Below are 26,599 nucleotides of genomic sequence, written 5' to 3'. Positions count from 1 at the left end.
GTCAGTTCACCACCAGCAATTAAGAATACACTATGTGATCAAAAGCATTCGGACACTTGGCTGAAAATGACTTACAAGTTCATGGCACCCTCCATCGGTAATGCTGGAATTCAATATGGTGTTGGCCCACCCTTAGCCTTGATGACAGCTTCCACTCTTGCAAGCATACGTCCAATCAAGTGGTGGAAGGTTTCTTGGTTACTAAAGTGCGCGTCATTTATGTTGGCGGCCGAGTTTAGGTTCGTTCTGCACATCTGACGTCACAAAACACAGTCAGCCAATGAACAGAGAACGACGTTGCCACATCTCGACTGCAGTGCAGAGCATGGACGAGTGTCTTCAGTTTTAGAAACGTTCAGTCATAAATAAAGTAATAGAACAAAAGCAATGTCTTGATAGCAGACATTCTTTTATAGAAAGTTTGGAAAACGCATTCTTTATACCAATTGCTTCATACTCTATTAATTAATTAAACCAAACAAGCAATAAGACTCCTAATTCAGGCGATAGCAAGGAAAGGTGTTTGTATCACTCTCACGAACCGCTTTTTCGCAATAAAGAACAGCGGTAATTGTTTATTTCCTATTGTACTTCGACGAAGCGTGAGTAATTCATAGTCATATCAACAGTGTTTGTCAGTATTTTTCGTGACGTGTTACAGTCCTCATGGCGTTATGTAGTCAGACGAAGTGCGTTAGCATAACGGTTAAGGTGTTCGGCTGCTACACGAAAGGTTATGAGTTCAAATCTTGTGCGGTGCTTAATATTTTCATTATTTAAAAACAATATCGAAGTGCCGTACTTCACGAATTATATTCGTTTCAATGCAATTTTTTGAAATTTCTAGTGCTTTGTCTCTTCATTAACCCTTTTGCTGCTGCAGACACGTGCTTGCCGCATTCCGCGCTGTGCGCGATTTTGTCATCACAGCACTGCTCGCCTGTGCAGACACATGGTGTTCCCACTGCTTTGACAAAAACTATTTGGCACAAAAATTTGATTTTTACACGTCTTCTTGACTGATACCTTCCCCCCATAAATGACTTAATTTTGTTTCGATGTTCAACGCAGTTATTATGCAGCATTAAATGTAGTAAACCATTGCGCGAAATTTTGAAGAGTGCAGGCGAGCAGTGCAGTGACAAAATCGCGCACAGCGTGGAATGCAGGGAGCACGTCTTTGTAGCAGCGAAAGGGTTAATGCGGCCGTGGTGGCTTTACTTCATGAACTGTGTGCTCCCTCCTAAACATAAGCTTGAGAACTATGCTATACTATGGCCCTGCTTCTATCGGCGCGGGCGTCGTGTGCAACTGGCAACGCAGCAATCTCCCGCGTCTGGGCGGGCATGTGCGAACCGCCAAGATAAAAGAACTGAACTATAGCAGCCCATTCTTCATGGAGCGCTGCAGTGAGGAGAGGTATTGATGTCAGTCGGTGAGGCCTGGCAGGAAGTCGGCATTCCAAAACATCCCAAACGTGTTCTATGGGATTCAGGTCAGGACTCTGTGCAGGCCAGCCAATTATAAGGTCGTTATTGTCGTGCAACCACTCCACCACAAGCCATGCATTATGAACAGATACTTGATCGTGTTTAAAGATGCAAACGCCATCCCCGAATTGCTCTTCAACAGCGGGAAGTAAGAAGGTGCTTAAAACATCATCAATGTGGGCCTGTGCTGCGATAGTGCCATGCAAAACAATAATGGGTACAATCCCCCTCCATGAAAAACACGACCACATCATAACATAACCGCCTCCGAATTTTACTGTTGGCACTACACACGCTGACTGATGACGTTTACCAGGCATTCGCCATACCCACACCCTGCCATTGGATCGCCACATTGTGTACTGTGATTCGTCACTCGATGCAACGTTTTTCCACTGTTCAATCATCCAATGTTTACGCTCAGTACACCAAGTAAGACATCGTTTGGCATTTACCGGCGTGATGTGTGGCTCGTAAGCAGCCGCTCGACCATGAAATCCAAGTTTTCCCACCTCCAGCCTAACTTGTCATATTACTTGCAGTGGATCCTGATGCAGTTTGTAATTCCTATGTGGATAGATGTCTGTGTATTACACATTATGACCCTCTTCAACTGTCGCTGGTCTGTCAGTCAACAGACAAGGTCAGCCTGTATGCTTTTGTGCTGTACGTTTCCCCTCTCACCCCCACCTCCCACCACCACCACATTTCCACTTCACTATCACTTCAGAAACAGTGGACCTAGGGATATTTTCAGCATACAGACATATGACACAAGTGACACCCAATCACCTGACCACGTTCGAAGTCCGTGAGTTCCACGGAGCACCCCATTCTGCTCTCTCAAGATGTCTCTTGACTACTGAGGTCACTGATATGGAGTACCTGGCAGTAGGTGGCAGCGCAATGCACCTAATATGAAAACTATTTTTGGGGGTGTCCGGATACTTTTGATCGCATAGTGTGTGTCACAAGTACGTGACTAGTCAAACTCATCAAATCCAAACTCATACACAGCTATGAAATACTGTCCCAAAACGGTCAAAACAGTTCTACCACTTGTGCGATTGACTGCATGCCAAAGACAATGTCTGCATTGCTACCACGAAGGCTTGCCCAATATACTAATATGGTTGTTTCAGCATTGTTCCATACATAGTACCTCAGAACTGTTTGACTATCGATCTCTAAATGTAATGATTTTATGTAGCCTACTTCACATGTACTGTTTCTGCAATAGAACAAATAAATTGGGAGACACTCAAAAAATGTTCCAATTTTTATTTCCAGCAGCACTAGGGACAGAGAAATTGTGGTAGATTTTATTTATGTTCACAGCACAATTCATAATTGATGTTACTGACGAAGTTCATATGGTAAATTCCACACTCTGTAGACATCTGAAGGAATAAGAAGTTTTGATATAAATATTTAATACTATCAACATTTATTGCTCATGGAAATAAATATCTAGAAACAGAATAACAAGGTTTAGAAAGCAGTGCATATAATTCTTTTCTTTTCCTATTACATCTTGTTGCTTTTATAAGTATCAAATAATTTACGAAACTGTGTTTTCCTTCCTCAATTGAGGTGACTATTTCATTGTTGAAGAATCTTATTTATGCATGGAGCAGGACTTTTCTTTGTCAAGGTATTATGAAACCTGCATACCTTTTTGCTTTCAGGTATTAGGCCACTTTCACAAGAAAGTATGAGGGAGGGGGATGGGGGGGGGGGGGGAGGGGGCATGGTAGAAACTCACACATTATCTTCACAATCTGTCATGAGAACAAACCAAGCAATAAATAAAACAGAAGAACACAACCCACTACCGTAACATAAAGGAATATGGTGGTATTATGTTATCTTCAGATGTTAGCAGATAATGCTACTACTTTGTTAATGAAAAAACTTTGTTCCAGAACACCATTCACATTGACATTCTGTGCCATTCCTTTACATTGATTGGTGGCAAGAATGCCACCATTTAAAACATGTTTTAGCATGTTTTGACATGACATTGAAATGACATTGAAATGACATCCAGAATGACTCGGCCTCAACTCTACAGAAATGGAGAAATAAGTTAATAACATAAATGAGAAGTTGTGTACCTAAGTGGAACTTAACCTGACTATGAGAAGTGTGACTTCCTCTTAAAGAATTCTCAGATGAATCCAAGATGTTTCATGAATGACATCAGCATCTACATGCAAATGATGTTACTTGCCACACTTCATAGAATGCTGGAATGTGTTTCACACCAATATCTTCATAAAGTCATTAATAACACAATGGAGAGGACAATGTCCATATCTGTCTGTGAATTCCAGAATCAGTCTAGCCTCTTCATATGCATTATATGTAGCCACAAAAATGAGCATGACATTCTCTCTGAAGACCAGTTCTCATTAATACCATGAAAATTTTCTAGACTTATGACAGTTATTCTGAGCTCTTACACTTGCATTGTGAAACTTATCCACAATACTGTTATACTAACCAATATGCCAGATAAAAGGTCTGTTCAAACCCAGCCTATTTCTCTTCTTCATACAATATTATGAATTGAACTAAATATAATGGGCACATTGCTGAAATTCAAGTTAAATACGTCATATTATGAATTTTTCAACAGTTGACATAATAAGAAGGTACAGTCAACATTTGCTGTTTTGAGAGGTGTAACTATGCACGAATAATTCCTACAAGGTACTACTGAAGCAATATTAACCATCAAGCACAGAAAGTAAAAATTGTCTGCTACATAATAACGTATCTGGAGTAACTGCTTACCTTCAATAACTGTCTTATTGAAGACATTGAAAGCAATGCAAGTCCGCTGGGGGAAGTATCCAGTATTCTCATCATCTGGAAAAATACACAAATTGTTTCAGTGCTCACAGTATTTAACAGTGACTTGATAATGGTGATAACAGCAACAATGTGGATAGTATCAACAATGGTGGCAGCTGTGGTGGTGGTATGACTAGTGGTAGCAACAGAGTGTCAATAACATAATCATAACATTATCATCAAACCGAATTACTTTCATAAGAGATGGAGGGGGGTATAAAATGGGTTTCAGTTATAAACAACAGGTACAAATGATGTCGGTAAACTTGTCACACCTTACAATAAAAACTTAAGCTTTCAAGAGCTATTAACATTTACAATATGCCAAATTGAAGTGCGAGGAAGTTCAAACAATGGACACTTCAGATTGGAATGTCAACAATATTACGAAAAACACAGATAGCTACTCACCGTAAAAATAACACGACAAGTTCCAGACAGGCATGATGAAAAGACTGTTGCAAATAAAACTTTCAGCCAAAGCCTTCTTCAGAAAAGAGAAAAATGCACACATTTACACAAGCAAGCATACCTCACAAACACACGACTGCTACATCCGACCACTCTGGCCAGACTGCAACAGAAACATGTTGAATGAGAGCAATAATCCAGAGTACAGCAGGGAAGGGAGAGGGATAGCAGGGTATGGGAGGGGAAGAGGAACAGATGCTGCAGGGACTAGAGGTGGCAAGACGAGGCGTGGACAATAGAAGAGAAGAGAAGAGAAGAGAAGAGAAGAGAAGAGAAGAGAAGAGAAGAGAGGAAAAGAGAGGAAAAGACCGGTGGATGCACGAGCAGACAGCAGTGCACAATGAAGCTGAGGGGAGCTAAATTGAGAGGTAACAAGACAGAGGAAGCGGAAACAGCTGGGTGGAGGGCAAGAGGACAGGTTACTATAGGTTGAGGCTGAGATGATTTTGGGAGTGCAGAATATGTTGCAAGGATAACCCACATCTGCCCTGTTCAGGAAAACTGGTGGTGGAGAGGGATATCCAGATGGCCTGGGTTGAGAGACAGTGACTGAAATCAAGAGTGTTCTGTACTGCTGCATGTTGTGCCATAGGGTGATCCACTTTGCTCTTGGCCACAGTTTGGCAGTCGATGTTAATCCTCGTGGACAGCTGCTTGGCAGTCGTGCCAATATAAAAAGCTGAATAATGATTGCAGCAGAGCTGGTACACGACATGCTTGCTTTTGCAGATAGCCAGGCCTCTAATGGGGTACTATAAGCCTGTGACAGAACTGAAGCAGGAAGTGCTGGGTGGGTGGACTGGGCAGGTGTTACACCTGGATCTTCCACAGGGATATGATCCCTGTGGCTATGGGTTGGGGATTGGGGAGTGGCAGAGTGGCCAGAGGCAGCAGTCATGTTTGTGAGGTATGCTTGCTTGTGTGAATGTCTCTCTTTTCTGAAAATGACTTTGGCCGAAAGCTTACTTGTAATAGTCTTTTCATCATGCCTGTCTGCCACTAAATTTGTCATCTTTATGGTTAGCAGCAATCTATCCTTTTCATAATGCAGTATGGAAGTTTGTTTAAAATGTTGTAGGCTTTGCAGTTTGCATTGGGAACAATTCATACAAGGTCACATACCACAAGCTTGGGTACTAAGAACATCTTTGAAGAGAATTTCATAATCTAAAAAGAAATGACCTCTGAAGAATCAGTGGGATTATAAGACTCAAACTGTAGCAAAAAGCCATAACAGAAATAACTAAAAGTAGTAACTGGAATCACTATAAAGAACTATTTAAAAAATAGATGTCCTTATGGCACCAAGTGAGAACATCTACCAATTTGTTGTGCAAACCAGAGAAAAAAATACTAAGTATTTCACTAATAGTTCTACACAAAACCACAGGAGGGGAAAAAACAGTTTGAATATAAATTTACCAAGGACAAAATTAAAACAGGAGTTTCTACCAGGGAATAAAATTCTATAATACACTGCCCAAGGATACAAAAAAGATTACTAAAGTACATCTATTTAAAAAGGCAGCTAAAATATACTTTACAAGTAATACAAACTAAACAATTAAAGAGTATTTAGAGAAATACGAGTACGGGTTAATAACGACAGGGGCAGCTACTTGTAAAACACCTGTCACATTACAATACATTACCAGTTAAAGGAAACAAACTGTGATCGTCTCCTACTCCAGGAACACATTGAGGAACAGAAAGTTAAAGACCTCATATTCCAGGGATGAAGATAATACTAGAAAGACCTTGAAAAAGATATGGAAGTACAATCTTTGTGTGTATATATATATATATATATATATATATATATATATATATATATATAAAATTAAAGTAATGTCATTAGTTCCAACATGTGAAAATGATAGTGAGCTGCTCTCTGTCAAGGTCAACTCCTGCATGGTAACTTCCTTCTACAAACAGTAACCAGTAGACTTCATCTCTGAGAGGCAAAAAGTTTCCCGTCTCAGATCTCAAAATTTGTTATTGGAAATTTTAAACGCCACAGCACAGGTACTCTAAAACAGCTATAAATGGTGAGAGAATGGAACAATGGGCAGAAGGGGTGAGTTTAAAATTAATATACAATGAGAAACAACTCGCATCCCTCAACAGGGGAAGATGGCACAGAAGATACAACCCAGACAGTATCTTTGTTAGGGACAGAATCAGAGGTCAGACATAACCAATTGTGGGAAACATAACACCACAGATGGAAAAGAGACCAATACTTACACAGTCAGTGGGGCTGTCAGCCCAGAAACAGTCCCATTTTAAAGGCACTTTAATTTGAGGAAGGAAAGAAGAAAGAAAGAAAAAAAAAAAAAAAAAAAAAAAGAAAAAAAAAAAAAGGCAGAGTTTTAAAGAAACTCGACCAAGAGATAACACAGCTGGTACCACACACCACTTCTTATGACAATTTTGTTCTGCTGGTAAAAATACACACACACACACACACACACACACACACACACACACACAGGGTGTTACAAAAAGGCACAGCCAAACTTTAGGAAACATTCCTCACACACAAATAAAGAAAAAATGTTATGTGGACATGTGTCCGGAAACACTTAATTTCATTGTTAGAGCTCATTTTAGGTCTTCCACCTACGCTCAACGGAGCACGTTATCATGATTTCATACGAGATACTCTACCTGTGCTGCTAGAACATGTGCCTTTACAAGTACGACACAACATGTGGTTCATGCACGATGGAGCTCCTGCACATTTCAGTCGAAGTGTTCGTACGCTTCTCAACAACAGATTCGGTGACCGATGGATTGGTAGAGGCGGACCAATTCCATGGCCTCCATGCTCTCCTGACCTCAACCCTCTTGACTTTCATTTATGGGGGCATTTGAAAGCTCTTGTCTACGCAACCCCGGTACCAAATGTAGAGACTCTTTGTGCTCGTATTGTGGACGGCTCTGATACAATATGCCATTCTCCAGGGCTGCATCAGCGCATCAGGGATTCCATGCGACGGAGGGTGGATGCATGTATCCTCGCTAACGGAGAACATTTTGAACATTTCCTCTAACAAAGAGTTTGAAGTCACGCTGGTATGTTCTGTTGCTGTGTGTTTCCATTCCATGATTAATGTGATTTGAAGAGAAGTAATAAAATGAGCTCTAACATGGAAAGTAAGCGTTTCCGGACACATGTCCACATAACATATTTTCTTTCTATGTGTGTGAGGAATGTTTACTGAAAGTTTGGCCATGCCTTTTTGTAACACCCTGTGTGTGTGTGTGTGTGTGTGTGTGTGTGTGTGTGTGTGTGTTTGTGTGTGTGTTTGTCACACCATACATTTACAGTCCACGGTCGCTGTCGCTCTACCTGTCTGAGCCAGCGAGGATTGTCAACGGACCAATAATGCATGTTCTATAGATTCACTGCCCCGTGGTTTGTGAAACCCGCTTCACCGGTAAACAGGTAGAACTGCAATGCATTCTCTGTTAATGCCCATTGACAGAATTGCACTCTATAATTAAAGTCATCACCATGTCATTGCTGATGTAGCGACACATGAAACGGGTGAAAGCGGTGACGATGCAGTATGCGCATGACACTACTTTGACTCAGTCCACCGGCTCTCGCAATGTCCCGTGTACTCGTGTGGGTTCATGGCAACAGCAGCTAACAAACCAACTGCACCTGCTTCTCCTGTGATGGGCCTGTTACGGACCCGTTTGCTTGCTACAACCATACCTGTTGCATACAGTTGGCGGTAGATGTTTTGCAATGTGCGGTACGTTGGATGCTCTCTGTCCGGGTACCATTCTGCATACACCCTGCAGGCTTCAGCTGCATTTCGTCGACACTCACCATAGATGAGTACCATCTCCGCCTTTGCAGAGTTCAAATACACCATGGTCACAGTTCCTACAACACTACACTATCACAGACATCTGATAACACGGTGTACTACAGTTGGTCTACGTGCGTAGACGAATGCAGAATAACAATAGCAGCAAGTGCTACATGCGGACACTGCGACAGCTAGACCAAACCACAACAGTGCACTACAGCCACACTCGTAAACACGGTCGTCATTGTAAACATGTCCCTGCAGATGCTGCTCGCCGACCGTGGCCCGTGTTTGTTACAACACACAACTGAACGTCTGAGGTTTCAAGCGTCAGCTTTAGGTTACAATATCTCCGGATGTAATTAACATTTTACAATGCAACAAACGGCACTGATTACGTATTTGTTTATACGATCAGATGTGCTAACAAAACTAATGTGGTTCCATTTAAAAAAAAAAACGTAGGTTTGTGTTAAAAAACATACTTCCGTGCATTTTTGTATGGTTTGTATTAAACAATTACACTAGCCCCTCTCCTCATGTTCCGTCTGTGGAATCGGTTCGTCAGTATTTGATGTGGTTTACGAAATATATCCAGCGGTAACGTTAGGTGACTCACCCTGTATATGTATCTCCAGAAAGTACATACTGAGGGGCTGTACAAATGAACACATTGAGGGCCTGGAAAGGGGGACCTAAAGAACTTCTCGAGCAATACCAATAAATGTATCATAACAATCCTTTATCAGAAAACAGTACTCCAGCAGGCGATGAGGTCCAACAACCAGTATCGACAGCAAAAATGGAAAGATGGTACAAACTGTTAACAAATCTTGATACAAAGCAAAACAGCCAGTGAGCATGGAAGTAAGTGAAAAGCTTCTGCAATAATCTTACAATTCCAGCACCTAGTCTAACTGGAGTACATCTACTACATCTACATCTATACTCTGCAAGCCACCTGACAGCGTGTGGCGGAGGGTACCTTGAGTACCTCTATCGGTTCTCCCTTCTATTAGTCTTGTATTGTTCGTGGAAAGAAGGATTGTCGGTACACCTCTGGGTGGGCTCTAATCTCTCTGATTTCATCCTCATGGTCTCTTCGCGAGTAACCTACTTCCTTTGTTTTCGGATTGCATTTCCTTAGGATTTTTCCAATGAATCTCAGTCTGGCATCTGCTTTACCGACAATCAACTTTATATGATCATTCCATTTTAAATCACTCGTAATGCGTACTCCCAGATAATTTATGGAATTAACTGCTTCCAGTTGCGGACCTGCTATATTGTAGCTAAATGATAAGGGATCTTTGTTTCTATGTATTCGCAGCAAATTACACTTGTCGACATTGAGATTCAATTGCCATCCCTGTACCACGCATCAATTCGCTGCAGACCCTCCTGCATTTCTGTACAATTTTCCATTGTTGCAACCTCTCCATATACCACAGCATCATCCGCAAAAAGCCTCAGTGAACTTCCGATGTCATCCACAAAGTCACTTATGTATATTGTGAATAGCAACGGTCCTACGACACTCCCCTGACAGGATAGGTCACGGCCTTCTACTAAATGGGAAGACACTATCTAAAGTCGAAAGAGTGAAAACCCAACTTTATCTGAGTAATTAAGTGGACTCCCTCGCCACGCCATTCAGTACTGATGAGTTAAGAACAACCACCCAGCAAATAAAGGAACACAAAGCTGTTGACTTTGACGATATCTGCACTGAACAAATTAAGCATTTTGGGTCTGCAGCCCAATTTGGATAGAACAGTTAATGAATAGTTTTACCACTACCATGCACATTCCAAAGCTCTGAAGGAAATACAAGGTGGTAGCCCTACTAAAACCATGCAAAGAACCTACAGATCCACAAAACTTCAAGTCTGCATCACTTCCATGTCATTTCTACAAGGTACTTGAAAGAATGATTATTGATGGAATTTTTGGCACAATAAAGACCAAAATCATACCAGAACAGGCATGACTTTTATGCCTGATTAATTATGTTGTGGCCAAATACTCAATTTCACCGAACACACAGAGAATGGCTTCGAACGATTGCAGAAAAATGGAGTCGTCTTTATGGGTCTCTCGGCTGCCTATAACGCTGTCAGTCATCACCAGCAGCACGTTACATTTTACAACATGACTAAGGACTTAAGAATGATGAAATTAAGGGAATGTCTCCTTCAAAATAGATGATGATGTGTTACTTTACAGGAGAGGAATAGCCACTTGAGAAGGCAAAAGAATGGTCTACCCCAAAGCAGTTTCCTGTTACCAATTATATGTAACATCTGTACAAACGACCAGCCAATAAAGGCTGAGATGAAACAGTTTATATATGTTGATGATACTGCCATGGCCACACAAGGAAAATCGTCTGAGGAACTGGAAGGGAAAACTGATGCAGACACACTCAAGACTTAGCTGTCTACTGCAGAGCAAATTCCCTCAAGCCAAATCCCTGTTGTAAAACTCAAGTGTGTGTATTCCAACTTAGAAATAAAGAAACCGACGCAGACAAATGAAAGTGATGTGGCAGTGTCAAGGGTTGAACCATGATGACTCACTGAAATATTTTGGTGTGCGAGTTAACAGGACTCTGAAATTTCAGAAGCACTGTCAAAATACTAAAGGATGAGTAGAGGTGAGGAATAATATCATCCAAAGACTCACCAGAACAAAATGGGGAGCTCAACCTCAAATTCTGGGGGCCATCAGCTCTCACACTTCGCTTCTCTGGGACAAGTCTGCACACATCAAATATGCCAACATGTAATTAATGCTACAGTAAGCAGAGCGTCTGGCTATCTAACACCAAAGCCAATTTAATGAATTTACCCTATAATCAGCATAGCTCAATGCACAATCAGAAGGCAAGTTGCAGCTGAGTCCAAAAGGAGGAAACATGTTGACAATCACAGGCAACCATTATATGGCTACCAAATACAACACACCCAAGTGAAGTACAGGCAAAGTTTTATGCAAATGACCAATACTTCAGATAAGTCACCTGAAATATGGCAAGAAAATTTATGGCAAAACTGTATGAATCAGACAATAATAAAGCCTAAAGAACAATTGGCTGCTGGGAGTCATATCATTTCCAACCACTTGAGAACTGATGTCACACGGTGTAATACCAACCTGAGAAACTGGATATACAAAGGAAGTTACTCCGGTGACTACAAAACTAGGTTAAACTCTGACAGTGGCCGACCTTATAGCAAATGAGAAAGCCATCCATGTGACCAACTGTCAGAAATATGCAGTCTAGTTGGTGACTGGGACATGTAAACTAAGTATCAGCATAACAAATCATTTAACAGACATGAGTTAAGGTCTCTCTTGTTGACATGCATTAGTGACACCAACTATATATGAAAATAAAATTACATCAACAATTACCACAGCATTTTTTTGGGGATGGAGAACACACAATGAGGTAAACATACTTCCAATTTCCACAGAAACATGCAGAATGTGGTTGTAATTGTTGATGTAATTTTATCCTTTCTGTATAGTTGATCATGACTGGGCCAAATATCTCACGAAATAAGCATCAAACGAAAAAACTACAAAGAACAAAACTTGTCTAGCTTGAAGGGGGAAACCAGATGGCGCTATGGTTGGCCCACTAAAGTGCGCATCATTTATGACGGCAGCCGAGTTTAGGTGCGTTCTGCGCATCTGACGTCACAAAACACACTCAGCCAATGAACAGACAACGACGTTGCCAGAGCTTGACTGCAGTTCAGAGAACGGACGAGTGTCTTCAGTTTTAGAAACGTTCAGTCATAAATAAAGTAATTGAACAAAATCAATGTCTTGATAGCAGACTTTCTTTTATAGAAAGTTTGGAAAAAACATTCTTTATACCAATTGCTTCATATTATATCAATTAATTAAACCAAACAAGCAGTAAGCCTCCTAATTCAGGCGATAGCAAGGAAAGGTGTTTGTATCATTCTCACTGACCGCTTTTTCGCAATAAAGAACAGCGGTAATTGTTTATTTCCTATTGTACTTCGACTAAACGTGAGTAATTCATAATCATACCAACAGTGTTTGTTGGTATTTTGCGTGATATTTTAAAGTCCTCCGGGAGATATATTGAATGACGAGCTGCATTAGCGTAATGGTTAAAGTGAATGGCCGCTAAGCGAAAGGTTCTGAGTTCAAACCTTGATCGGTGCTTTATTCAAAAACAATATCGAAGTGTCTTACTTCATGAATTTTATTCGTTTGAATGTAATTTTTTAAAATTTATAGTGGCAACTAAAATCAACCATACGGAAAGTATACGCTATGGACTTTTACCTCTGCAAACTCTTCAAAATTTCGTGCAATGGTTTACTACATCTAATGCTGCACAATAACTGCGTTAAACATCGAAACAAACTTAAGTCATTTATGGGGGGAAGGTATCAGTCAAGAAGATGCATAAAAATCAAATTTTTGGGCCAAATAGTTTTTGTGAAATCGAATGATAAAGTGTGTCAAAACAGTCGAAACACCATGTGTCTGCACAGGCGAGCAGTGCAATGATGACAATATCGCGCACATCGCGGAATGTGGGGAGCATGTCTCTGTAGCAGCGAAAGGGTTAATGTGGCCGTGGTGGCTTTACTTCATAAACTGCGCGCTCCCCCCCTAAACGTAAGTTTGTGAACTATACTATGGCGCTGCTTCTCTTGGCGCGTACAACTGGCAACACAGCAATCTCCCGCGTCTGGGCGGGCATGCGCGAACCACCAAGATAAAAGAATTGAACTATAGATGAATGGATATCAACTGCATTTTTCAAAAATAGGAACCCCCATTATTTATTACCTATTCGTGTAATATGTAAATAAATATGAATGTTTTAGTTGGACCACTTTTTTCGCTTTGTGACAGATGGCGCTGTAATAGTCACAAACATATGGCTCACAATTTTCGACGAACAGCTGGTAACAGGTAGGTTTTTTAAATTAAAATACAGAATGTAGGTACGTTTGAACACTATTTCGGTTGTTCCAATGTGATACATGCACCTTTGTGAATCTATCATTTCTGAGAGCGCATGCTGTTACAGCATGATTACCTGTAAATACCACATTAATGCAATAAATGCTCAAAATGATGTCCGTGAACCTCAATGCAATTGGCAATATGTGTAACGACATCCCTATCAACAGCGAGTAGTTCGCCTTCTGTAATGTTCGCACACACATTGACAATGTGCTGAAGCATGTCATCAAGCCATGTTGGTGGACCACGACAGCAAATATCCTTCAACTTTCCCCGCAGAAAGAAATCTGGCGATGTCAGATCCGGTGAACGTGAGGGCCATGGTATGGTGCTTTGACGACCAATCCATCTGTCACGAAATATGCTATTCAATACTGCTTCAACCACACGCGAGCTATGTGCCGGACATCCATCATGTTGGAAGTACATCGACATTCTGTCCTGCAGTGAAACATCTTGTAGTAACATTGGTAGAACATTACGTAGAAAATCATCATACATTGCACCATTTAGATTGCCATCAATAAAATGGGGGCCAATTATCCTTCCTCCCATAATGCCGCACCATACGTTAACCCGCCCTGATATTCCACTTGTCGCAGTGCATATTATGCCAGTTTACGTTACCGCTGTTGGTGAATGACGCTTCGTCGTTAAATAGAACACGTGCAAAACATCTGTCATCGTCCCGTAATTTGTCTTGTGCCCAGTGGCAGAACTGTACACGCCGTTCAAAGTCATTGCCATACAATTCCTGGTGCATAGAAATATGGTACGGGTGCAATCGATGTTAATGTAGCATTCTCAAAACCAATATTTTTGAGATTCCCGTTTCTCACGCAATTTGTCTGCTACTGATGTGCGGATTAGCTGCGACAGCAGCTAAAACACCTACTTTGGCATCATCATTTGTTGCAGGTCGTGGTTGACATTTCACATGTGGCTGAACACTTCCTGTTTACTTAAATAACTTAACTATCCAGCAAACGGTCCGGACACTTGTATGATGTCGTCCAGGATACCGAGCAGCATACATAGCGCATGCCTGTTGGGCATTTTGATCACAATAGCCATACATCAACACAATATCGAACTTTTCTGCAATTGGTAAACTGTCCATTTTAACACGGGTAATGTATCACAAAGCAAATACCGTCCGCACTGGCAGAATGTTGCGTGATACCATGTACTTACACGTTTGTGACTATTACAGCACCATCTATCACAAAGCGAATGAAACATTCATATTTCTTTACGTACTACACAAATATGTAATAAAAAAAGGGGGTTCCTATTTTAAAAAACGCAGTTGATATCTGTTTGACCTATGGCAGTGCCATCTAGCAGGCCAACCATAGCGCCACCTGGTTTCCCCCTTCAAGCGAGTTCGTTCTTTGTAGTTTTTTTCGTTTGATCCTTATTTCATGAGATATTTGGCCCGCCCTGTATATTTGTAGCAGCTATCTAAGCTTGCATCTGTTTAATGACTGAAGTTGTTTTGACAAATTATGAGCCTCAGTGTAAAAGTATTTTGGTTCATTTTTGTACAGGCTGCTGCTGTTTTATTCCAGTGTTCTTTTGTAAAGCTTTTGTTTTCCTGTAGATAAGAATATTTTTACTGCTTGAAAATGGCTTTAGGGCTGGAATTTAAGTAGAGTTAGCGTAACGTCAATGGAGAAAATATTAGGAAAATTTAACGAGACTGTGAAATCAAATTATGAACAATACTTACGATATTCATCTATTTATGCGTAATCCATTACATTTGACTGTATTGAAGGTGAACTGCAATGTCTGCATCAGTGTCAATCTTCTGAAAGGTTTCTCTGCTGTTAACTGCAATTTTCTGGCTTTGTGACTTCCCTAGATAACTCACCATTCCTAAATAGCCTCATGGAGCATCCAACGTTATCCAGCAGAGTATTCATATACAAGTTGTAAACATGTACATTCATATGACAGTTCCTTGGGGTACCACCTGAAGTTACAATCAAATCTGATGATACCTCCCTGTTAAGAACAACAAGCTGAGATACATGTGTTAGAAAACCTTCAATATGACCACATACCTGGCATAACATTCCATAAGCTCAATTTTTTTTACTAGGTGTGTGTCTGTAACTGCAACTGATTGCCTTCCAGAACACTGTAACTATTATCAATCGTCCCCCGGAAGTCAAGGAATGTGGCATCAATCTGGTCACCACCATCTACTGTCTTCTGTGCCTCACGTATAAACAAAGTTTCACAAGGTCACTGTGTATCAATTTCTGCATCTACATATATACTCCACAAGCCACATACAATGCATGGTGGTGGGTACCCAGTGCCACCACTAGTAACTTCCTTTCCTGTTCCACTCCGAAACAGAATTAGGGGAAAATGGCTGTCTATATGCCTCTGTACCAGACCTAATTTCTCGTATCTTACCTTCATCGTCCTTGTGCGAAATTTATGTTGGCGGCAGTAAAATTGTTCTGCAGTTGGTTTAAAATGCTGATTCTCTAAATTTTCTCAGTAGTGTTCCTCGAAAAGAGTGTCACCTTTCCTTCAGGGATTCCAATTTGAGTTCCCAAAGCATCTCTGTAACACTTGCACATTTCTTGAACCCACTAGTAACAAAATAAACAATAATCTCCACAGAGGATATTTTCGTTTTCCAAGAAGTCATCATCACAGATCACAGATTCTCCAAGACTGAGGTCAGTGATGTAGTTTTATAGTTGTCCAAGGCCCATTTTTGAAAATGGGAGTGACGTGGGCCTTATTCAATTGCCTGCAACACTTTGTTGCTCTAGCAAACTTATGATAAACTACTCCTAAAAGCAGGGAGTGGGAGGGAGCTAGCCTCTAAAAGTACCTTTTTTTAATATAAATAAGTTATTCATTTTCTAGGCTTGTCATGCTGATAACTCATTTTTATATGTGACATCTAAAATTTATTATATCCCACAGAACTGATAGTTATTCACACAGTACATGAATAAAACTCTGTACTCCAGAGAACAGAAGTTCAGTGTTCATCTTCATTTCACAATTATAAAAATCTAAGTGAATGAAGGTATCGAATTTCCTCCAGAACGAATCTTGAACTCAGTAGTGGAGTGTGCGCTGTTACATAACTTCCTGGCAGATTTAAACTGTGCCTCGACTGGGACTACATCTCTGAACCTCACCTTTTGCAGGCAATTCTCTTACTGATAGTGACTCATGAATGACTCACAATCCACCATCATAGCTTCTCCTCTGCAATAACTCCTATTCCCTGAACTTCACAGTTGTGCCGCATACCTTGCAGGAATAGCATTCCCAAACAAAGGATATTATGGAGAAAATGGCTTAGTCTCAGCCTCAGGGATTGTTCCTGGAAACAATCCCTTGTAAGTTGTGGCTAATCTATTTTCACCACAATATTATTTTTTCCAGGAGATCTGTTCTTGGACTATATTCAGAACTGTGAAGTTTGGAATGCAAGCGAGAGGTACTCACAGAAATCAAGCTGTGAGGGTGGATTGAGAGTTATGCAGTCAGTCAGGGCACTGACCATGAAAAGCAAGGTTAAGGGATCAAGTCCCAGTCCAGTGTACACTATTAATATGCCAATAAGTTTCAGTGGATTTCTTAATTGCAAACGGTACATTACACGAACATTCACCAATTCACTCACCTCTGGACAAGGTTAACACATTATCTATATCACCAGCTACATGACTCTCATCATCACGAGTATGCTCTCTAGTACTTGGTTCACCAGCAGGGGGTGGAATATAGCGTCCATCTCCTGAAGAAAAATTGAAGAAAGAAAGAACAGATTAGTTAATAAGAATGACAATTTGTACTTAATGTTTAAACACACTGAACAAATACCTTATTGGTGCAAGCAGAATGTATAATAATAATAATAACAACAACAACAACAACAACGATAATAACTCCACCACTGCTGGTCCCAAGCCCGGGGCCTCATCTCGCAAGTGATGAGGAAGGAGGAGGGGGAGGGGTAACACCTCGTAAAAAAAACCTGGGTCTATCTGGCTCCGGACCTTAGCACCCTGTGAGGACCCCAGCCTAGGGTTACAGGTGAAGCCCGGTCAACAGTCTCAAAGGCAGCAGAGGAATCCTAACTCCCAACTGCAGAGAGAGCGGAAGAACCTAATGGAGAAAACCATGAAAAATAACCATTTCAGGCTAACAATCCAATCTTACCTTGGAATTTATTTCCTACCATGTACAATGTACAATTTCAATTGCAGAATGGAAAGCCCGCTAGAAGAAAGCACTACTCCAGGTGGTAACTCTTAAGAGGAATCCACCATTGCTTTATGCAATGCATTGGGACCAAGGGTTCTGGGGAGTTCCAACATCTGCATTAAGGATAAGTCAGAGCATCCTTGATATCCTCCCAAACTCAAGTTCGAAAGGAAATTCTTTGCAGGCACCTTGAACGTAAACTCATTACTAAAAATTGGTAAACAAAAGGAACTTTATATTTCTCTTAGATAAGCATAAAATACAAATTTTAGCAGTTCAATAAACAACATTTTTGGATGAAAATGTTATAGAAACCAAAAATCATAGAATTTTTAAGGGTAATCCAGCAATAAAAATCATGAAAGTCATGCCAATACTTGGTACCACTTTCTATGTTCATAAAAATTTCGTAGATGACATTACAGAATTCAAATCCAGTTCAGAAAGACACTCTTCTCACAGTTAAATGCAAAAATAAACCTTATACCTTTGTTGATTGTCATGCTCCAATCAATAATGACAATAAGAAAAATCTGAGTAAAGTAGAAGCACTCTGGGAACTTCTAGAAGAAGACATTAAAAATTCCAAAATCAAATGACGATATACTAACAGTGGATTTCAATGCACAAATAGGGAGGGAAAAATAGTTTCGAAAAATAGTAGGATATTATCCAGCCCATAAAAGAACAAAAATGGCACAAGACTAATCAGTCTTCGTAGAACATTTCAGTTAAAGGTAATGTCAACCTTCTTCAAAAAACTTACCAAGAAATGCAAAAACATGGATCACTACAAATCCAATGCTAGGGGAGTTCCAGTTAGATCACGTGGCTATTTCTAAATGCAATTTTAAAGAAGTCGTGAATGTAAAAGTGGCAAGAAACTGGGAATTTGATTCTGATCAATACCTGACTAAAATTAAACCGAAACTTCTCCCCAATAAAAACCAGAAGAGACAGCACAAATTAATTAAATATAACACAGACAGGCTCAACATCACCAAAGACGTAGTAAAAAAATTTCAGGAAGAAATTCAAGTAACTAAATCAGGGAAATGGGAAGAAATATCGAAAGAAATCAACAGGGCAGTGAAAAATGTATTTGGAACAACAAAAATGAAGAAGAAAGTCTGGTGGAATGAAATCAGTGAAGAAGCAGTTATAGAAATAACAAAACAGTGGAAGAAATGGAAATGTTCTGGCAAGCCTAAACACCTCGATGAATTCAGAATGCAAAGGAAAGAAATAGCAAGAATAATAAAGAGTGCTAAAAGATCTTTTGAGAAATCACAACTTTTTGACATACAAAATCAACTTTATAAAAAAAAAACTCCCAAAATTCCGATGTTTAAAAGTCATCTAAAGGGCTACCAAGCTCCAAGTACTTGCTTCACAGATGAAAATGGCTAAGTAGGCCTAAGCAACAGCCAGAATGGTGAAATACTAAGAAATAACCTTGAAAAATTATTGAACTGTGAAGAACCAAACTGTAAGCAAGAATTTCCAGATCTCTATGAAAATACAAAAGCAGATTCACCACCTACAGCTGAAGAAATTAAAAAAGCAATAAATACCCTGAAAAACAACAAAGCCAGTGGAGAAGACTATTACAGCTGAACTTATCAAATGGTCTCAACCAAAAATTACAACTAACCTTCAGCTCATGTTTGAAGAAATATGGGAAGCTGAAAAAATACCAGAAGACTGTAAAGTGGCTCTCATTATTCATCTCTTGCACAAGAATGGTGATAAGCAAAATGTCAGTAACTACAAAGGTATATCTTTGTTGCCAGTGGGTTATAAAATATTTTCAATAATGCTGCTAAACAACAAGGTAGAAGCAACACTTGATAGCCGTTTGGGAGAAAATCAGAGTGGATTTAGAAAGGGCAGATCTTGCTCAGAACAGATTTTCAACCTTAAGTCCATAATTTGTCACAGACTCTCAAACTCCAAAGATATAGTTGTAACATTTATAGATTTTAAAAAGGCATTTGACTCGGTTGATAGGGATACAGTGATCATAGAATTTGGCATCAAATCTAAATTAGCAAACCTTATTCATGAAATGCTCACAGACACCATCAAAAGTAAAGTTTTGGGGTGAAATACCGAAGGCATTCAACACAAAAACAGGTGTAATGCAAGGTGATGGCCTGTCTCCACTTCTCTGTAACTGTGTACTAGAGAAAATAGTAAGAGAATGGAAACAAAAACTAAAAGAACAGAAGCTATCATGAATCAGACAGAACTAAAAACAAAGGTATTGAAATTCATTATTTAGCATTTAAGGATGATTTTGTCATTATTTCTGAAAACCTAACAAATGCTGGAATACAAATCAATCTCTTAGAAGAAATAGCCAACAAAGCAGGTTTAAGAATATCTGTAGGAAAAAAAAAATTATTACAAATTAAAAAAATGCTCCGGAACCCCTAGCAACAGATATTGGCCAGATAAAAAGGGTAAATAAATTTAAATATTTGGGAGAAATTATCCAATAAAATGGCTTAGAAAAATTCACTGTAGAAGAAAGATTACATAAAATGGAGAGCGCTTATGGAATAACTAGGAATGTCTACAACAAAAGGTCTCTCTCTAAAAATTTGAAGATTCAGCAATACAACACAGTAGTAAAACCAGAATGTCTTTATGCAAGTGAATGTTTAGTACTGAACTACAAATTACACAAACTTGAAGTACTAGAAAGAAAAACCATTCAAAAAATACTTGGGCCACCAAAAAATAAAGAGGTATGGAAACTAAGAAGCAATGAAGAAGTTTATCCCAACACAGAAAACATAAATGAAACACTATGAAAGAGGCGACTTATTTTTTGGACTGTTATACAGAATGAACAGCAACAGGTTAACCAAACATTTGTAAATATATTTGGGACAAGAAGTCAACAATAGCCTGGATTCAAGAAGTTAGGAAAGATTTGGAAAGAAACAACATAAGTGAAAAAGATGCAAAAGAAAGAGAGATTTTCAAGAAGGAAGTGTTCAAAATGGAAGGAGTCCACGAGGGAGAAGAAGACAGGGTCAAAATGGTCCGAAGAGAGAAAAAGGATACATAGTAAAAAGATGAAAGAGTACTGGAGGAAAAAGTAAGAACAACAAAGAAGGAAGCATTGAAATTGGTGCGTGGTCCTTAGATGACAGAAAGAAAGAAAGAAGAATGAAGATAATGATGTCATCAGTACGCTCATTAGAATATTCTAATATAAATGTGGTTAACGTTTTCGATTGTCTAAAACCGTAACGTCTTTGTTATAACCCAGCTTACTCCCAACTCTTTCTCCCATAGAGCGTCCACCATCACCAATGTGTCATTCTCTTAAAATTTACTGTTGAAATAGAAATGCACCAACACACAAGTTTAAAGCATTAACCCAGTATCTTGCAACTAGCTAATCTCTCACCTGAAGATGAATGAACCTGTGACCCTTAGTAAATGATAAAATTTTTCTGACAAGAAGGTAACATTAATCGCAAAACCTTAAAACAAATTCCACATCTGCCTCACTGTCATTTAAAATACAATGAATTTCAGTTGCCAAACCTGTTGCTGCCATATTGTCACGATTTAAGAGATTCGCCACACAAAGGTGGGTTCTCTCACTGTAGGGCGAACACAGAAGTGAAAGGAGAATGCTCTGTCTGGTAGTGCATAAACATTATTTCCTCACACCTTACCTAAGTGGTTGAAAGGAGGCATAACACAACCAGACTGTTGGCTTGACCAATCACAGCTTCTTGTTCCACTTTTTTTGCCCTTCTTCCCATCATGAACATATTGCACATTTTGCCATAGGGTAGATCATGCAGACATGCTTGGCTCTCTCATCTACTGTCTCATTTTCCCAAATTCCCACATCACCCAAAACCCATCAGAATTACAACTCCTTTCCTGATACTACAGGTGAAGAGGAGAGTTCTGGATGGTATATATCTGTCTGATGGGCACAACTACTGAACAGATTGAAAGGAAAAACCTCTGTCTTGATCACAAATTTAAGAAATATGACAGAGCAGCCATTGGATATCCCCTACCCTCCACCCTAGTTGGAGTTCCCCTGCTTCCACCCATTCACATACTCTCCAATGTAGCTGCAGCACTATTGTAACATGTAGGTTTAAAAAGCAGTCTAGAATAGAACTCTTCCTTTAGTTCAATACAGTATAACCCCACTTTTACATTCTTGGAATTAATATTTTTCCCACCATTTTTATAGTTCCTGTCAAATTTTCTACGTGCACAATGTTAATTTGCACCTGATTTTGCATCAACAAATTTATATTTTTCCCACAATTTACACATTATGAAAAAATATTTGTGGAGAAAAAATAATGCTGGCATAATGTTGGCCATCCAGCAGAGTTTACAAACATTACGTGATTAAGTTTCTTGACACCAGGCCACTGGTAAACGTGAAATAGTTGGAACAATTCGTGCTGTATCTCCCGCCGCTGCCAAGCTCTACTTGGTGTGGTGGCTGATGGGAGTAATTAGGTTCATTCGAATAAAGATATCATGACCAATCACAACCATTTCCAAACTGTCTCTACAGCACAAATGCAGTTTCGTGATTGTTGTGATCACTGAGACACCTTTGTTGAACCATATTTAGCACGTTTCGGCGTTTGGGCACTTGCAGCACTAGTTGAAACAGTCATTCACTTTGCGTTGCTCAAATGTTTTTAGTTTAAATGTAGCACTGATTACACATTTTTCTCATGCTGAGCAAAACGTGTTTCGAGAAATTATTCTCAATGTCAAGTGCAGTGTTAACGTATGTATTTTTTTTGTGATGTTACACAAACAATCAATGCGAGTGATAGTTTGCATGCGCGTGCGAGAGAGAGAGAGAGAGAGAGAGAGAGAGAGAGAGTACTTGGTTAATGTGCCCCTAACCAACAGATTTCTAGCTTCTCCTCCACACTTAAAAAATTAAAGGGCATTTTGAACAAACAATCTACTCCTGGAAATGGAAAAAAGAACACATTGACACCGGTGTGTCAGACCCACCATACTTGCTCCGGACACTGCGAGAGGGCTGTACAAGCAATGATCACACGCACGGCGCAGCGGACACACCAGGAACCGCGGTGTTGGCCGTCGAATGGCGCTAGCTGCGCAGCATTTGTGCACCGCCGCCGTCAGTGTCAGCCAGTTTGCCGTGGCATACGGAACTCCATCGCAGTCTTTAACACTGGTAGCATGCCGTGACAGCGTGGACGTGAACCGTATGTGCAGTTGACGGACTTTGAGCGAGGGCGTATAGTGGGCATGCGGGAGGCCGGGTGGACGTACCGCCGAATTGCTCAACTCGTGGGGCGTGAGGTCTCCACAGTACATCGATGTTGTCGCCAGTGGTCGGCGGAAGGTGCACGTGCCCGTCGACCTGGGACCGGACCGCAGCGACGCACGGATGCACGCCAAGACCGTAGGATCCTACGCAGTGCCGTAGGGGACCGCACCGCCACTTCCCAGCAAATTAGGGACACTGTTGCTCCTGGGGTATCGGCGAGGACCATTCGCAACCGTCTCCATGAAGCTGGGCTACGGTCCCGCACACCGTTAGGCCGTCTTCCGCTCACGCCCCAACATCGTGCAGCCCGCCTCCAGTGGTGTCGCGACAGGCGTGAATGGAGGGACGAATGGAGACGTGTCGTCTTCAGCGATGAGAGTCGCTTCTGCCTTGGTGCCAATGATGGTCGTATGCGTGTTTGGCGCCGTGCAGGTGAGCGCCACAATCAGGACTGCATACGACTGAGGCACACAGGGCCAACACCCGGCATCATGGTGTGGGGAGCGATCTCCTACACTGGCCGTACACCACTGGTGATCGTCGAGGGGACACTGAATAGTGCACGGTACATCCAAACCGTCATCGAACCCATCGTTCTACCATTCCTAGACCGGCAAGGGAACTTGCTGTTCCAACAGGACAATGCACGTCCGCATGTCTCCCGTGCCACCCAACGTGCTCTAGAAGGTGTAAGTCAACTACCCTGGCCAGCAAGATCTCCGGATCTGTCCCCCATTGAGCATGTTTGGGACTGGATGAAGCGTCGTCTCACGCGGTCTGCACGTCCAGCACGAACGCTGGTCCAACTGAGGCGCCAGGTGGAAATGGCATGGCAAGCCGTTCCACAGGACTACATCCAGCATCTCTACGATCGTATCCATGGGAGAATAGCAGCCTGCATTGCTGCGAAAGGTGGATATACACTGTACTAGTGCCGACATTGTGCATGTTTTGTTGCCTGTGTCTATGTGCCTTTGGTTCTGTCAGTGTGATCATGTGATGTATCTGACCCCAGGAATGTGTCAATAAAGTTTCCCCTTCCTGGGACAATGTATTCACGGTGTTCTTATTTCAATTTCCAGGAGTGTACTTCAGTCCTTTTAAAATCACAGCAAGGAATTACTAAAGTTGCAACAACACAGCTCCAGAATACGGAACACAACTGAGAGGTGGCTCTGTTTGTTGTTTGTGCAATTTCCCACTGACAAAAGGCAGTACATGCATGAGAAGAGAGAGGGGGAAGAGGCGTGCAGTAAGTAAGGAACATGACAGTAAGTATTGGTAGGTGCTTAAAGTGATGCAAGTGAAACTTCGTCCAAATAGCACATAAAGAAATATTAATACTGAACATGCATCACTTGGGCTGTGTGTCAACACTGTACTTGGTTCAACAATGGAGTTTATGCTGTTACCTCACTACAGTATTGTAGGATTTCAAAGGTTGACCACTGGGTATTGAAGTAAATAATATACAGCTTAACAGTAGGCTCCCCCTTCTTCTTCTTCTTCTTCCTTTTACCTACTTTAGCCAATTAAGGGCTGAAGTAATACTGTGTAAACTAGACTGCTTCAAAATATTTGATAGAATAATAAGTGAAATGGGATGTAGATCTCACACGTAGCACACCATTTAATCTAACTTTAACTTCCCGGCAAGAATACATATCTTATTTTGAAAAATATGCAGCAGACTTTGGTGCAAATTTAACAGAAATATTGATACAACAGTGCTAGTTAACAAAACAGCTGCTTTCAAATTCCAGTAAAAGAAGCATTGAAGAACATTGACACAGATTCCCATTTGGATATTTTGAATCTCCCCCTTGATGCATAGGTTACAAGATAACTATCCAAACATCGAGATACCTCCAACGATATTTATGACAATTTCCACACAGTTTCAGTAAATTAAGAATGATAACAAACTACTTTAAAGTGGACTACAGGTGAAGCTGACAGCCAAATTCAGCTATCTTGTCAACAGAATATGACATAGCTGTTAAACTTGACTTCAATGACATTACCAATAAGTTTGCTACACTCAAAGCAAGGAAGTGGAAAGTAAACTTGTAATAAGAACATAATTCTAGGAAAGGAATGTGTTTTCAACACTTAATTATAGGGCTTTTTCTTTTATTTCCTATTAATGATTCGTATGAACTGTTAATAATTTAACAGGAGCAAATAAAATCTGCTCTTTCCTATACATCCTGATCAAATCAGTGTTGGCACTGTGAAAGGATGCACTGAGGGGAGATGGGTGTGAGGGGGTAGCATCCACATCCGGCTCAGCTACTCACAGCTCAGAGCAACATTATGTCTCTGGTAACACAGCAGTGGAAACTGGGCCTGATTACCACTGGTCTCTGGCACTTGTACTACACAAACATCATTTCATACTCTTGGCTGTTTGATGCAATTTTAAAAAAATACAGAGAGTAAAATTATATCACCAAGTTCCTGGTGGGGCCATGCCCCCCTGTCCCTTAAGAACAAGCTGCCCCTGAGAGGAAGGATCTCTCAGTCCCCAATATCTACCACAATGGCGCTTTAAGATGTTTAGGAGCTTTAGAGCTTTTTCTTTGAGATGCTTCAAATGTGGCAATCAGACCAATTTCTCAATAAATACTACACCCAGTAACTTACTGATCCCTTAAAACTAAAAGTGGTGTCCTCCAGTCACAGTTTGGCTTAATTCAAATCTTACACACACACACACACACACACACACACACACACACACACACACACACACACACACAGAGAGAGAGAGAGAGAGAGAGAGAGAGAGAGAGAGAGAGAGTTAGAGTTAGAGTTATCTGGGGAGAAATTCAAGCTTTTTCGTTTTTCGCCCATAACTATAGTTTCCTAATTATAATTGCTGTTGTCAAGCAGCTATCTCAAGATTGGAAGAAGAACTAAAGCTTGAAAAACCATCGACAAACAGAGAGCATCAGACAAAATTTCTAATTGTGGCCACTACGCACTGAGAAAGCATTGCAGACTCTGAACAGAAAATACCATACTGAAGGGCAAGATAGCACTAGAATGGGAAGAAGCCCCATCTGTACAGTTGTAGGATGATATTTTATCTCCATGCAGTGTCATGCCTTTTCAGTCTCAAAAAATATTCCTATCAAATGCAGCCTACACTGCCTTGAGGAGTATCAGTGTCGAGTGGTACCTATGGATGCCACACCAAAGACGACAGAAGATTTCTCTGGTTTCTCGAAACCATATTAAGTGGTTGTAAATCAGGATATACAATACTATTTGTAATTATTATGCTCCATAAGCTTACATTGGAAATTTAGAAAAGTTACATATTTTTGAATGGTTCTAATATAAGATTCAGTTAATTTCTA

The 26,599-nt window shown here is 40.5% G+C and overlaps 1 protein-coding gene across 1 annotated transcript in view; it reads right to left on the bottom strand.

Moving 5' to 3' along the window:
* LOC126248696 (phospholipase A-2-activating protein) overlaps positions 1-26,599 on the bottom strand; it is a 133,240-nt gene that overhangs the window by 20,794 nt on the left and 85,847 nt on the right. Inside the window, exons 9-10 of the mRNA XM_049949977.1 lie at positions 17,337-17,450; positions 4,290-4,364 (exon numbers count right to left, since the gene is read on the bottom strand). Coding sequence (XP_049805934.1) covers positions 4,290-4,364; positions 17,337-17,450 — 189 coding nt within the window. The remainder of the gene's footprint in view (positions 1-4,289; positions 4,365-17,336; positions 17,451-26,599) is intronic.

This window comes from Schistocerca nitens, chromosome 3 (assembly GCF_023898315.1).
Source record: "Schistocerca nitens isolate TAMUIC-IGC-003100 chromosome 3, iqSchNite1.1, whole genome shotgun sequence".
NCBI classification, from domain to species: Eukaryota; Metazoa; Arthropoda; class Insecta; order Orthoptera; family Acrididae; genus Schistocerca; species Schistocerca nitens.
Note: the sequence above shows the minus strand (reverse complement) of the source record. Positions and strands in the feature narration are given on the sequence as shown.